Genomic DNA, 16,020 nt, shown 5'->3' on the forward strand with positions numbered 1-16,020 from the left:
TGTATGTCCAGGTCAAAAACATATTTCATTAGTAAGACCAGGTCAGGGAAGGGATGGTGTGTGGGGAGGGAGTGAGTGGCTGAAATTTGAGAAGAGACATTTTGAGAATAAACAGACATATTAATGTCCGGAAAAATGTGACCGTGTGCCTGTTCAGTTTGCATTTGACCTGCTTGGTACTGGGAAACCATGACTACTTCTGAGAAAGATGAATCTGCCATTCTCAGGGTTCCAAAAAATATGAAGACTTACATTTGCAGCAATTACTAACATTTAGCATCTTCATAGGGTGACTTGCTGGGTTTATCATATAGGAATAAGTAGATTGAGCAAAACTTATGAATTTTCTCTGGGTGAGACACTGAGACATATGTGTTCCCGAAAGTGTCAGTTATCTGGAACTAAGTGTGTGGGGGAGGGGCATTTCAGGTGACATAGTCCTCTTGTCCTATCAACTGAACCCCCATAGACTGTAAATATGAAAAGGGAAGTTTGTCTTTATCTCCACCATCATTTTCAGCAACTCTTTGCATTGTTGTGGTCCTGAAGAGGATCCCAGCATGGTAGACACAAAGTTTCTGCCATCAGTGAAACTTTCATGGATTATAGATACAGATTCCCTTGAAACTGAAATATCAAGTGGCCTTTGAAGATCTCTATTAAGAACCTAAAGAATTTTCTTTGGGGCAAAGAAGTGGGCTGTGTAGATTTTTAGATGAGAGGGTCTTTGAAAAATGTAAGAATAAGTTGAGTGATGTTAACAGCCAAAAATATTCCAGGTAGCAGGAGTAGCATGTACATTAAAAGAAATGTAGGAGGGGCTAGGTGGTGGCTGGCCTGGTAGAGCACACACATCATCATGTACAAGGACCTCTGGCCCCCACCTGCAGGAAGGAAGTTTCATGAACAGTAGAGAAATATTGCAGGTGTCTTTTTTATCTCTGTCTTTCTCCTTCTCTCGATTTCTCTCAGTCTCTATCAGAAAAGAAAAAGGAGGAGGAGGAAGAGAAGGAGAAGAGGGAGAAGGAGAAGAAAAGGCTTTCAGGAATGATGGAGGTAAGCAGGCACCAAACTCCAGTGATAACTTTTGTAAAAAAAAAAAAAGGGGGGGGGGAGTCGGGCGGTAGCGTGGTGGGTTAAGCGTAGGTGGAGCAAAGCCCAAAGACCAGCGGAAAGAGTCCACTTCGAGCCCCCAGCTCCCCACCTGCAGGGGAGTCGCTTCACATCTTTCTCTCCCCTTCTCTATCTCCCCCTCCTCTCTCCATTTCTCTCTGTCCTATCCAACAACAATGACATCAGTAACAACAACAATAATAACTACAACAATAAAACAACAAGGGCAACAAAAGGGAATAGATAAATATTTTAAAAAATAAATACAAATTTTTTAAAAAGACTATACATAAGATTACAGGGTGTTGGCAGATATAAATAGTGACTGAGGGCGCTGGGAAGGCTGGCAGATGAACAGAGACAGGAATGAAACTGACTAGAAATGTTACTTCCTGAGGAAACTTGACGGCCCACTGATAACTCTGTGTCTGAACTTGACCCTCAGTGAAAGCTTTTGAAACAGAAAAGTGACAGAGCAGAAACTAGATGGAACACTGTTATAAATGTGATCTGTTATGGAATGTAACTGCCCACCCTTCACCTGTGGAAACTTAACCTTGCATTAACACCTTTACTTTCCATTATCCAAAGATGTACTCTGGACTTAGACTTTGTGGGTGAGAGTGAAAGTCTGGCAGGGAAGTCTGGGTCCTCTGCCAGTAGCAGCTCCAGAAGTATGAGTCTCTTTCACTTGCAATCCTGCCAGCAGAAGTCCTGAAAGAATCCTAAGATTTCATTCTTGAGCTCTGCGCTGGCAGAGTTGCTATGAGGAGAAGATCCCAATGGGTGTTCTCGCCATAGTATACACTTGCCCTTTAGCAAGAAGAGTCTACATACTCATCATGCTCTACTCCTCACCTCAGCAACATAAGCCAGCAAGTCTGCCCCCTGCTGTCTGTATCATGAAAAATCAATCTCTTCCTGAGTCCACGTAAGTCATAATGTCCCTTCCTTACATCAGATAACAATTTGGATGACAAATCTAGAAGCCACTTCAACAAATGAATCTACACTAAAGTATCATTAGTTACCAAATTTTAATGCTCTATGGCTTCAAGAAAAAGTACACAAGAGATTATTTTCCATTAGGTAAATTTCAGCATCTGCCAACTGTACTTCCGTGGGAGAGATATTGATGGACCTTCGCATGATGTCCTGGATGTCCCCAGGGGAGTCAGGCATCAGCAGGGACTCATCAGATCTCAAGGTCTATCTGCCTCGATGAAGTTCACCCCTTGAACTGGTGTTGGCTGTAGCCTTCTGAACAGCAAAAACAAAAAGAAGTCATTTCATCTTGTTTGATAGGTTACCTAGAACTTCCACTTAGATTATCTGATGGTTTTTAAACCATATTTTAGAGAATCCAAGGTCCACATTGAGCAGGACACACTGAAAACTAAAGACTTGGCTTCAAACATTTAGTTCTGCATTATTTTCACCAGCTCATATAACTTCTCACTACTGACTGTGTTTCTCCCTTTTTTTTTTTCCTGGCTAGGAAATAAAAACAGTTTCCATTTGCAGAAGATCTGGTCATCTATTAGAAATCTCTCTCCTAGAGAGAGGCAGGCTGGGAGTATGGGTCAACCAGTCAACACCCATGCTCAGTGGGGAAGCAATTACAGAAGCCAGACCTTTCACCTTCTACATCCACAATGACCTTGGGTACATATTCCAGAGGGATAAAGAATAGGAAAGCTATCACTGGAGGTTATAGGATATGGAGATCTGCTGGTGGGAATTGTGTGGAGTTGTACTTCTCTTATGTTAACGTTTCCTTTAAAAAAAAAAAAAAAGAAAGAAAAGAAAAGAAATCTCTTTCCTACACTATCAGGAATTTGTGGAATTTGAAGGCATTTTAGAGAATTTCTAGATTACTGTCTTTGGTTTCTCTTCCCTATTGATTCCTTGGCATATGATCTATGAAATGTATTTCAAAAAAAACTTTAAACCTGAGCAGTCTTTATCTTCTTCATGGTTACCACTCTAACCTCAAATGATTTCTCTTACCTGGAGTAATCTGGAAAAGAAGGTCCCCAATAACAGTCATACATCATAAACTACCTTATCTTCCAGGAAGATAGTCTTGGAGATTGGTTGTCAAAGCCTCTGGGGGGGTGGGGGGGGTGCTCTGTGAAGGTATAACATGACTTTATGCTAAGTCAGCCAGTTTGCCCATAGGTTGTTTAAGAAAGAACATATGGGTAGGGGTAGATAGCATAATGGTTATGCAAAGAAACTCTCATGCCTGAGGCTCCAAAGTCCCAGGTTCAATCCCCTACACCACCAGAAGCCAGAGCTGAGCAGTACTTCTCTAAACTCTTAAATACTTCTTATATTCCTAAGTTATGCCCCTGCTCCCATGTCGGAATTTTTATAGTTAATTCTCTCCTTAGAAGAAAAGCATTATTTAACAAAGATCAAGTAAGAACAATTTCTTGCTTAAAGTGCTCCAGTGGCTGCTTCACCATGGTCTTTAAGAATAAATGTGCTCTGACCCCATAAGATGTTCATCTCATCTTCTAATCTTCTCTGGTTCAGTCACTATGTTCGAGTAAGCCCAGCTTGCTGCCAAAGTTTGAATATACCAAGTAGGCTTGTACCTTGGGTCTTTCAACTGATTGTCCTTTCATTTGACGAGGAGATTCATGCATTCAGACTTTTCTCCCCTTCCGGTTGTCAATGGGGCTCTATACCTGTACTAGGAATCCACTGCTCTTGGAGGCCATTTTTTCTATTTTATTGGTTAGGACAGAGAGAAACTGAGAGGGGAAGGGGAGAAAGGAGAAAGAGAAGGAGAGAGAGAGACACTTGCAGACCTACTTCACCTCTTATGAAGTGACCCCCCTGCAGGTGGGGAATGGGAGGGGGGGGGCTTGAACTGGGATCCTTGTGTGGGTCCTTGCACTTAGAACTATTTGTATTTAACCAGGTGCTTCACAGCCTGGCCCCATTCAGATATTTACAAGCCCAATTCCATTACATAATTCAGGTCTCTCTTTAAATAATTCCTCCTCAAAAGGATTTTCCTTTAGGTACTATGCTGCTTATGCTGACTTAGCCCTCATCAATGTCAACATAGCTGAACTAATTGATATATTTATTGTCTTCCTCACTAGAGCTTTCCTTATCTTGTCCACTGCTGTATCATCAGCCTCTCAAACTGTTCAGATTATCAGCGCTTGTAGAAATAATTTGAGTGGATCAGCTTTGTAGGTGGAGAAATAGGTCCAGTGTGGAGTGGGAGGAGGTAGGATGGCAGATGAATAGCAGAAACAAAACTCAAGAGCAAGTCCTCTAACAGACCTCTGAAGCATCTACAGCAGCTGCCCTCCTCCCCCTCAGTTATGTAACATTCAGATCTTTTCCAGTATAAAGTTTTCAGTTTGAGAAAGAAACAATTTTATCATTAGAACTTGCCCTTTTGTTTCCCCCAGCTTAAACCCACTGATCATCAATGCTGAATGGAACTGGAAGGGATACCTACCAAACCTCTTATTTTATAGACAAGAAACCAATACCTGAGACAATAAAAAAATATTACACAAATGAACTATGGTAGCACCCTGGCCAGAACCAGTGTCTCTGAACTCCCAGTGCAGAAACTTACTAGTTCCTTGCATTGCTTAATGGTGACTATCTGTCACAGCTCAGGGATTTACTGTTTTCTTTTTAATTTAAATGATTTCCTGTTCCTCATATTGGTAGGTAATAACCTCCCAAATATATATTCCATAAAGAAGGTGATAGAAAGTCTGGTTGGAAGAGCTGTGCATGAAACAGATGTGTGTGCCTTGTAAGGGTCCTGGAGACCTGGCTGTTCAGGCACTTCTGGCATGACTCAGTGAGGGGAGGGTAACAGTTTCTCACCTGGAATTCCAACCCCTCTTTAATATTGTCACTTCTTGCCTGTGTATCTACATAACAGGCAATTTTATGTTCATCAGAGCTTAAGACTTTTGTTTTTTTGTCTCCAGGGTTATCACTGGGGCTCAGTGCCTGCACTACAACTCCACTGCTCCTGGAGGCTATTTTTTCTCTTTTGTTGTTTATCATTGTTGTTATTATTGTTGTTGTTTTTGCTGTCATTGTTGTTGGATAGGGCAGAGAGAAATCAAGAGAGGAGGGGAAAACAGAAGGAGAAAGACAGACACTTGCAGACCTGCTTCACTGTTTGTGAAGCAACCCCCCTGCAGGTGGGAAGCCGGGGGCTCGAACCAAGATCCTTACATTGGTCCTTGTGCAATGCGCCATGTGCACTTAACCCGCTGCACTACTGCCCGACCCCCAAGACTTCTTCATCTGTAAGACAGAACTGGTATAGACTGAGGCAATGGATGAGAAATTACCTTGTGATCCACAGGTGCTGTACAAGGCTTTCTCTCTCTCTCTTTGTGTGTGTGTAGTTTGATTCCTGATGATAAAGGTCTGGGAAATAGGATCCACAGTATAACCAGAAATCACCTCCATCTCCTATTCTTTGGGTCTTTGGAGAAAGGTCTTTGAAGGCTAACTGCAGAGAACTCAGTTTGAGAAATTCTGAGCTAACTTTATGCTCAACAGATCTTTATGCAAAACCTGACTATGGGAGGTTTGAGGAAGAATTTGTGTTCCATTAGTTCTGGCTCTTCTTCTCTCTCAAGTGAGTATAAGAGTCATAACACTGTGGATAATCAAACAAACAAACAAACAAACAAACAAAAATCAGAAATCATCTCATCCACAGCTTCAGAACTTCAGTTAATGTGTGAGGGAAGCAACTCAGACTTCACTACTCCTAAGTATATACTTAAGCAGCTAGAGAGCATGAGTATTTTTGATGAGAGGTAGCTGATAAGGTAGGAGGAAGAATGGGGAGAGATGATAGATAGAACAAAGGCAGATAGATATTGACTAAGCAGGATGGGAGGGAAAGAGAAGTACAGAAAAAAAAACAGGAAATAGTCAGATGGAAGCTTACTGAAATTAAAAGATGAGTAGAGAGAGGGAAGAATAACAATGAAGAGTGACAATAGGGATGGGAAGAGACTACTAAAAGAAAGATGAAATGTTCTGAGAAATAAATCCAGAGAAAGATTATGGACAATGGGGAGGAGTGAAAGGGTAGAGAAGAATAAGAGTATGAGAGGAGGGGAATTGGGGAAGAGAGGTAGCAGAGATTTCAGAGCATAGAACAAGGAGGTACCCATTGCTGGACCCATCTTCCTTCATTGGTAAAGGATTTTTGCAATGGGTGCAGCCTAGAATGTTCCCAGCTATGACCACATGTGAGCTCAGACCTACAGGGATGCAGAGGCTACATAGGCTCCTGCACTGAAAATAGGCCCCAGATCAAATCAATGGGGTTTACAGTTAATGATATTCATATACTTTTCCCAGATTTGGGAGCCACTCTCTACTCTGATCCAGCTTTCTAGTGCCATTTCCGACCCTGACACTATCTTCCCAAATAATACCTTTGGTCCACTTGCATGTTAACTATTGGGCTCAGGCAAAAATTAGTAAAGTCATGGGCCCCTTGGAATATACCTAAAATAGAGCTACTAACTTTTTCCAAAATGGAGACCCTAAATCACATCTGCTATATTCTTGCCTTTAGGTTCCTGATTATCAAACAATTTGTTCTTCTTTATATCATAATGCCTTTGAAGCCACCAAGTTGCAGGTGCTACCATGATGCCAACCTGACTTCCCCAGGCAGATGACCTCACCAGTGTACCCTGGAACCCCATTTCTCCAGAGCCCTGCCCCACTAGGAAAAGATAGAAACAGGCTAGGAGTATGGATTGACCAGTCAATACCCTGTTCAGTGGAGAAGCAATTACAGAATCCAGACCTTCCACCTTCTGCACCCCATAATGATCCTGGGTCCATACTGCCAAAAAGTTAAAGAACAGGAAAGCTTCCAGTGGAGGGGATGGGATACAGAACTCTAGTGATGGGAAATGTGTAGAATTTTACTGCTCTTATCCTATAGTTTTGTCAATATTTTTTATTTAATAAATTATTTTAAAAATAATACATATATACAGACATAAAATGTTTTTAAAATACCTACAAAAAAGAAAAAGAACAAGGTGGTAGAGCTACTTATGTACTTTCTAGATGATTCCTGTGATATGGCAACTCTCTTTACTCAGTAGGGCTGCCAAGATCCAAGTCCTAAGTGGAAGAATTATTTGGGTGAGAGCCTCAGGACATCTGGGATGACCTCTCAAGCAGGAACAAAGGAAAGTTATAGAACATAAAGGGAAAAATGTATTTCCTGGGGTTGACTTCAGTAACACCTGAGTCATAGTTCTCCCAGACTGTTCCAACACATTTGAGTGAGTTTTTAATGCCTCGCTTTGTGACTACTCTTTACTTGCCAAGTTTGCTGTGTATTCTCTTATTACCTTAATTTGTAAACTCAGAAGGAAATGGTGATATATATCTAAATCACTCAGGATACCTCTCTTCCCCTCATACTCTATATACTGTGGCTAGTGACAAAGTATTTAGAATATATAAGTGATATATGACAGGTGAAAAGATTGGCCAAATTATTTGCTTCACTTAGATTCTGGAAAGTATGTATTTTTTCAACTTTTTAAGAGTTTGAAGGGCATAAAATGTGAGCCTTGAAGAGCCTTCAGGGACCATTGGTCTATGCTGGATTATTAGCTATCTCTTCCTTGATAATTATTTTGTAAATAGATAAATAAGCTCTGGAGCTCTGATTTAGATAGCAAACAGACCACAGTTAGAATTCTAGGACAACACATCTTAAGTACAATGTGTGTGTGTGTGTGGGGGGGGGGGGCAGTGCTGGACCTAGGAGTCTGTTTCTCTTTTCCCCATACATACAAACACAAAATAACAATTTATTATATTCAGAGAACCCCCAGACTTTTTCATTTCCCAATTGGAGGTAGGTGGGGAGGTAGAGGTTCCTGACCTACACAATTCTGACTGGCAACAGACCTGTTAACAAAGTCAATAGCTGATTGAAAACAAACAAAACAGTCCCATCTTTGGAATGTGACGATCCGGTGTTTGTTCTGTTGTGGAGGATGCTGAGCCACCACACCTCACTATGCTTCCAGACACCAATGATTCAATACCAATGCGTAGTAAGTGGTAACTGAGATTATTTCCCAGTTCCATGTTCTTAGGTACAAAAAAAAAGAATGACATAAAAACAACATTTATTTATGTATTTATTTATTTTGTCAAGACCAAAAGGCAACTAGAGCAGAAATCTCTTAGGTTGTAAGATGAAGGATTTGTCTAAGGTTCCTTTTTTTTCTGAGTGAAGAACACCTTAATGTATAAAACTGTTTACAAAGCTAATGGAATCAGGGGTAGTTCAGCCCTTCTAACATCCACACACCATTGTTAAATCTTTTCTTAGAGGACTGGTTCTGAATTTTAACTTTTGTATTTGTTTGCTTATGATGTTGTCTGGGTTCATTTGTTTGCATATATATGTGTCTTTCCCTTTTCAGGGGTTGTATGAGCCTCTGTGTTTAATTGAGTATGCATGTGTATTAGTAAAATTATGGACTGCGGACATGCATAGCGCAGAATGATTATAAAAGATTGTGTAGAGAGTGTGGCGTGTCAATCAATCAATCGTGTAGTTCTGTGCCTGCACAGGTTTTTTTTTTTTTTTTTTTCCTAAGTAAACCACTTTGGATTGTGTCGCCTCCTCTCACTTCTGTGATTGATTTCATGAGGGTAATGGTGCGTAAAAGCGCTGGTGAGATCTGGGGGCGCCTCCTAGTCTGACGTCAGAGAAAGAGTTTAAAAGGAGGGGGGAGCTAGTGGAGAGCAGGCAAGCCGCCTTAGGAGTCGCCAGGTTCGGAACCTTCGCTGCTGCCTGCGAATCAGACTTGCTCCAGCGCTCCTCGCTGGGCTTCCGGGCGCCGAGATGCTGTCCTGCCGCCTCCAATGCGCGCTGGCCGCGCTCTCCATCGTCCTGGCTCTAGGCTGCGTCAGCGGCGCGCCCTCGGACCCTCGACTTCGCCAGTTTCTCCAGAAGTCCCTGGCAGCTGCCGCGGGAAAGCAGGTACGGAGATCCCCCCTCGAGGTCTTTTCCCTGCTCTCGAATCTCCCAGCCTCCCCTTTACCTTCTCCCTTGCCCTTTGGGTGGACTTCAGCGGGACTCCTGGAGACTTTCTACACTTTTTTGAGGGGTTCCTCAGTTCCCAAAGCTCTCAGGGAAACTTCCAAAGTGTAAAGTCCCCTAACTCTCTTTTTCCTCCCTGATCAGCGGAGTCGGTCGCTGTTTAGGTGAGTTGTCATCAAAATTCCTGGGTAATTGAGCACAGAGATGATGGCATCTGTCCCTGGTGCTGGCTGCGAAGTGCTGACCAAAGTGCTGAAAGCGCGGATCTTCCGAGCAGCTCCCTACCTTCCTAAACAACCCTTCTTTACTCCAGGAAAGGCTGGGGGCTTAGGAGTGTACACTGCAGAAGAAATGCAATGTTTACTGCTCTGAAATGTCTTCTTTCTTACAGTTGACATAGTATCAATGGAGATATCCATTCCAATTTGTCGTTCAAGACACGGAGACCGAGTTAAAGTGTTGACAACTGCTTTATCTTTTGCAAAATTGCTCTTAATGACCTGCTGTTTCTTTCTTTCGTGTGTGTGTTTTAAGCTCACAGCGGCAGAAAACTTGCAGAGACGTTTGAGATTTTGAAATCCATTGTGTTACTTGGTGGCTATAGCAATTGTAATTCTTTTAATGTCCTTAACCGATTTTAAGTGTGATAAAAAAACAAAAAACCAGCTGTGAAAATTATATTTTGAAGCATGACTGAATCAGTATTTCAAAGTGTGTGTGTTTTCTATTTCTTCTTCTCCCTCCTTATTCTCATATTTCCCCCCCATCCTTCCACACCATTCAGGAACTGGCCAAGTACTTCTTGGCTGAGCTGCTGTCTGAACCCAACCAGACAGAGAATGATGCCCTTGAACCTGAAGATCTGTCCCAGGCTGCTGAGCAGGATGAGATGAGGCTGGAGCTGCAGCGATCTGCTAATTCAAACCCAGCCATGGCACCCCGAGAACGCAAAGCTGGCTGCAAGAATTTCTTCTGGAAGACTTTCACATCCTGTTAGCTTCATTATTGTCACCCATGTAAGACCTATGAGTCCTTTCCTCCAGATCCCATTTCTCTCCCCTAACTTCCCCCAGACCCCAATAAGACCCTTGCATTAGGAATTGATGACTGTAAATACAAAATAAAATTATGGAAAACAAGAATCCAAGGTTGTATTGTGAAATTCTTTCCATTGTAATATACAATTGATTTCAGTGATTGGTCATTAAAGTTGAATTATTCAAGATATGAATAATTCCGTGGGACGGTGGTAGGTGTGACGTAGAGCTATATATTCTATAATCTTATAATAAGAAATAAATAAAAATTAAATTTAGAACTCAGAAGAAAATATATGAACTCCAAATCTCAAACACATACCACTTAAAAATGTCTGTGGTAGTAGAGGGCATATTTTAAATAGTAATACTTATATTTTTCAACATTTCAAATGTAAGTATTTTTTAGTTAACTATAAATACTGTTTCTTATCTAGTGATACGTATTGGAAAGAACTGATACACACAAACATCAGTTGTGTGTTAAATACACTTAACACTAAAGGCTGAAATGAGTATTTGTGGGTAGATTAACTGAAATGTTCGATTATCCACTAGGCTGTTACATAATATGTTTATACATAAAACGCATTTTAAAAACAGTAGAAAAATCAATTAGAGCATAAAGGAAAGGAGTTGGTATAAATACCTAAATAAAGGTAAAATTTGTCTCTAGTTTGGAAACATTTTTCTTTTTCCTTTCTTTTTTTAAATTTCTTTATTGGAGTATTAATAGCTTACAGTCAATGGTAAAATATAATAGTTTGTACATACATAACATTTTCCAGTTTTCTACATAACAATACAATCCCTACTAGATCCTCCTCTGCCACCAGAGAACATTGTTCTGAAGAAACACTAATGTTTTTTAATAACTTTTTTGACAATGTTCTTTTAAGCTGAACAAGGTTAACTAATTGTCTGTTTAAAAATCAAACTAATAACATAATTCCTAGGGGAGACATCAATTTTATTATGAGATTCCAACATGAGAGCACTGTAGGTTACAATAACCATGCACTGGGTCCACTCAGTGAATGCTACAGGATGTTTTTAAAATATTTATTTATTTATTCCCTTTTATTGCTCTTGTTGTTGTAGCCTTGTTGTTGTTATTATTGTTGCTGTTGATGCCGTTAGTTGTTAGATAGGACAGAGAGAAATGGAGAGAGGAGGGGAAGACAGAGAGGGGGAGAGAAAGATAGACACCTGCAGACCTGCTTCACCGCTTCTGAAGCAACTTCCCTGCCGGTGGGGAGCTGGGGCCTCGAACCGGGATCCTTGCGCGGGTCCATGTGCTTTGTGAATGCTATACGATTGAAAGCATAAACACACCAAAATACAAATCACCAAATAACTACAGGAAATATCTCAAGTCTTTTTCTGAGTCCACCAAATGAGAGTCCATATGAATATAAATAGAATTTTTGATATATGCTGGCTGTTATTATTAGCATTAGTATAGACTATTACATGGGAACAATCAGAATAGAGATAAGAGAATTGTGAACTTAATTCACAGAGACCCTAGATGAATGTTCCTTTAGAGATCTGAGTTTTGGGTTTTAACTATCAATTGTATTTCTAAATAGTTTCTAGAACAATAATCACATGTAAACATATGAATGCAAAATGAATATCCAAATATGAAATCATTAACAATAGGATGCAAACATCAAAGAAGGGAGCCACATTTTATTAAAAATACATATATATTTGTGCCAGAAAATAAACCTTTTAAAATATGAATATGGCTTAGTGGAAGTTAATTCCTAAACAGCTGCTCAAACAAGAGATAATCCAAGCCACTTTACTAATCTATGTGAAAACAGAACTTCCTTTGAGGTTCTGGTATATCTTTTATTTACAAGACATTTAGGAGGGAATTAATGTGTGTCCACTTAAGGGATCTGTCTGTGTTAAATGCCTTATGTACATCTGGTTACCAACTAATTCAGTAGAGTAATAGAATCACATTATTATGATTAAAGCACAGAGGAAAACACAGCTTAATTGTTTTCTGAACAGTGCATAGATTGTATGAGTGCCTGGGGATTTTAAGTTTTTAGTATCATCTTTAGTTGACAGTTCCCCATAGTAGTAGAGGAATAATTGGCAAAAAAAAATATGTAGTCATGTTCCCACATATATATTTATTCTTTATTTAAAGTTTAAATTGAATAGGTTATTTGAATAGGGTGAAATTTATCAGTCTTCATTTTCTCACCTTCTTAACTAGAGAATGTGATTGCCTTTCTGTGGCTTGACATTAACAAGGGAGCTGGAGGAGTGCTGAGCTTTGACCATTTTGATTAATATGTGAACCTGGATTTTACTTTTTAATATACATAAAGTTTTACCACCTAATTTGTTCCTCCTAATTCTGGTTCACCCCAGGAGTCTAGTAGTCTGGTCATTTAACAAAACCACAGTAAACTTTTCATATTATATTTTCCTTCCTCCCTGCCACAACCACAGGCTTCAGTAATACTGAACAACTTGATATATATATTTTAATATTTTACTTATTTTATTTTTGAGAGAGATGGAGAGAGAGAGAGAGAGAGAGAGGAACACCAGAGCACTGCTCAGCTCTGGCTTATGGTGGTACGGGGGGGGGGGGGGTGGGGAGGTTGAACTTGAGACTTTAGAGCCTTAGGCATGAAGAGCTGTTTGGATGACCATTGTGCTATCTCCCTCACCCTTACTTGCTATCTTTCTAAGGGAAGAATCTAAGTAAGGTGCTCTTCTTTTTGGGGTTTTAGATTTATGAGGCTTTACCAAGAATACATAATCAAAGTTCTTAGTACATGGCAAATAGTTGGTAAATATTAGATATTATAACTACTACAAATTCTTTTTATTATTATTATTATTATTATTATTATTACTTATTTTTGAGAGAGATTCAGGGGCGGGGGGGGAGACACCAAAGCACTGCTCAGCTCTGGCTTATGGTGGTGTGGGGATTGAACCTGGGACTTCAGAGCCTGAGGCATGAGAGTCTGTTTGCATAACCATTATACTATCTCCCCTGTTCCTAACTGCTACAATTTTAACATCACATGTTTTGTGCTTTATAGTTTGTCTTTGCTATTTCTTGTTACTTCCACAGATTCAGATCTTACCCAGCTTTCAAGATGTATTTTATATGTACCTTGCTTCCTAAAATTCTTGCTTTTGACTTCCTTTAAGATAAGCTTTCTCTGAGTACTTCATTTTTGCATATCCATTATGCTTACTTATTTCCTGCTATCAATATGACAGTTGTAAAAATGTATTTAAGTGAGTATTTGTGTGTGAATTTCCAATGAATAGGTTGATATATGCTTCATGTGTATGGTCCATTTTGTGCCTCATGTATTGTCTTGTATGTAGTTGTTACTCAGTGTTCACTGAAGAATGGAATGAATAAGCCATGAGTTTATATTTCAAAAATTTCTATTTACTAGGCAACAACATCATGTATTTAAACCTTTTTTTAAAAAAATCTTTTTAGTAGGGAAAAGCAACTTTAAGTAGTTATTTTCTGTAATACTGTTGTGACATCAGAATGACATAGCACATATTTATGATCTTAATAACCACTGGAATATGTGATTAGCAGACTTAGTCATTCTGGAAGCTTCAATTTATCCCATTTCCTCTAATCATATTAATATGACATGCTTAACTGCTCATAAGTCACAGGGCTCATAGTTATGGAGAATCAGATTCAGTAACGGTTTCTCACATTTGTTTATTTCAATTCATGCAGATGCATTCTTAGTCCTAATACAGGAACATTTTTAGCCACGATTTGAACTAGTCTCACAATACATATAATTCTGACTTTGATGATGGATGCAAAACATGCATTTAATTCTGAATGTTAAACAGAAACAAGGGCTCAGAGATCATCTCATTCTTACTGCCGTCTTGACTGGAAGCTGATATATGGACAGATTGTTATCTGCCCAAGCTAGGTTGATATAATGTCTGGATAAAGTCTAGATTCTCTTGGGGTTATTTTGCTTATTCTTTTATACTGTCAGTCAAGGAATTTGACTTTCCAGGTAATTGGTGTGTTTCATTAGTTTAGTATGAATAGTAATTTTGTTTCTGTAAGTTCTTCATCTTCTTTTTTCTTTAATTTACTTTTTGTATTATCTTTATTGGATAGAGACAGTTAGAAATCAAGAGGGAATGGAGAGACAGAGAGACACCTGAAGACCTGTTTCACCACTTGCAAAGCTTCCCCCCTGCTGTTGGGGACTGGGAGCTTGAACCCAGGTCCTTGCACACTGTAACATGTGTGCTAACCAGGTGTACCACCACCTGGCCCCCTCACCTTCTAAGAAATAACAGGTCTATACCTGAGATAGATCAAAACACTTGAAATAAAACAACTTCTTGTGATTTAGAAAGGAATCGTAAAGTGAGGGTGGTGGATAGATGACCTAGTAGACTGCACAACTTAACCATGGGTTTGAAACCAAGCAACACATGGGAACACCACAATGTGGGGGCAGGTAAGATGGTCCATTAGATGGTAACGTGATTTTATGGCATCTCTCCCTTCTTTCACTGGTTTATCTTGGATTGGAGATAAAGCGGCTATCCCAGCAAGCAGATGGACTCTTATACTGAGATGGAATTGTGCCTGGAGAGGATGTCTTCAAAGAATTCATGCTATCGACTCAGAGGATTAGGGAATATATAGTTCAGTGATTTCTTCAGCTCTTTAGTGAAAATGAGTGCTTACATTTTCAGTTGTTTATTTTCATTTTGTAATAAAAATAAAGGCAAACCTTTTGAAAATTACTTTTAAAAATTAGAGTTTATTGATCAGACAAAAAAATAAAGAAGTAAAAAACTTTTGGCTGCTGTTGATTAGGATAAGTTTAATATTGATCTTCATTGAGGCCACCAAAGGCCCTCTGTGGTCTTGTCAATGCTTCCATTTTATATAAAAAAAAAATTCTAGATCACAGAAGCAGCCTCTCATTCATCTAACTTCACAAGCCTCTGGAATATAGCTCCACAGGCTGGTGAAATTATTATCTACATAATAAAAAGTTGTGTTAAAATAAACACTCTCTCAAAAAGAAATAGTTAGTTAATTAATTAATTTAGACACTGCTGGGATATTTATTTCTCGTGGATTGTGGATGAGGAAGCATGGTAACCCTGTGAGATCGTTTTGCTGACACTGAGACTTGTCTGTGGAGTCTAGCCTTCAGGCAGACCTGTGCAGCAACAAAGCTATGGAAATGGGGCCTTTGGTGGCCTTACTGAAGATCAATATTAAACTTATCCTGATCAACAGCAGCCAAAAGGTTTTTACTTCTTTATTTTTTGTCTGTCTGATCAATAAACTCTAATTTTTAAAAGTAATTTTCAAAAGGTTTGCCTTTATTTTCATTAGAAAATGTCTTAGGCCTGTGTTTAGTGCTTACACCTCATATTGTTAGGTGTATCTGTGTGCAGGCACACCTTGGCTTATGTATCTGTAGTTTTAACTACATTAATATTAACTGCCTAATTAAGGTAATAATTCTAAAGACAAAGGGTAGGTTTTATTAAAGTTTACAACTTTTTGAAACCTCATTATATCACTGATATTCATTAACTTCTTTACAAATACTGTTGATAATGAAGTGTGAGGATTGCTTACATTCACTCAATAATTTCCAATTAATCCCCCACACCTATGGGAATCTAATCTTTGACAAAGGTGTTCAGACTACTAAACAGAGAAAAGACAGTCTCTCCAACAAG

General features: G+C 39.4%; 1 protein-coding gene across 1 annotated transcript; it reads left to right on the forward strand.

Moving 5' to 3' along the window:
- The first annotated feature begins 8,640 nt into the window (after nt 1–8,640).
- Nucleotides 8,641–10,365, forward strand: SST (somatostatin). The gene is made up of 2 exons (XM_007532732.3): nt 8,641–9,163; nt 10,008–10,365. The coding sequence occupies exons 1-2, from the start codon at nt 9,026–9,028 to the stop codon at nt 10,218–10,220; spliced, it is 351 nt and encodes a 116-aa protein (XP_007532794.1). The 5' UTR covers nt 8,641–9,025; the 3' UTR covers nt 10,221–10,365.
- Nucleotides 10,366–16,020: the final 5,655 nt, after the last annotated feature.

The sequence above is a fragment of the Erinaceus europaeus genome, chromosome 9 (genome assembly GCF_950295315.1).
Source record: "Erinaceus europaeus chromosome 9, mEriEur2.1, whole genome shotgun sequence".
NCBI classification, from domain to species: Eukaryota; Metazoa; Chordata; class Mammalia; order Eulipotyphla; family Erinaceidae; genus Erinaceus; species Erinaceus europaeus.

What these genes read in the sequence shown, in the direction of transcription:
- SST (XM_007532732.3), top strand. Translation starts at nt 9,026, where the DNA reads ATGCTGTCCTGCCGCCTCCAATGCGCGCTGGCCGCGCTCTCCATCGTC. An exon ending in CAGCTGCCGCGGGAAAGCAG is followed by an intron (nt 9,164 to 10,007) that starts GTACGGAGATCC and finishes CACACCATTCAG; the next exon opens with GAACTGGCCAAGTACTTCTT.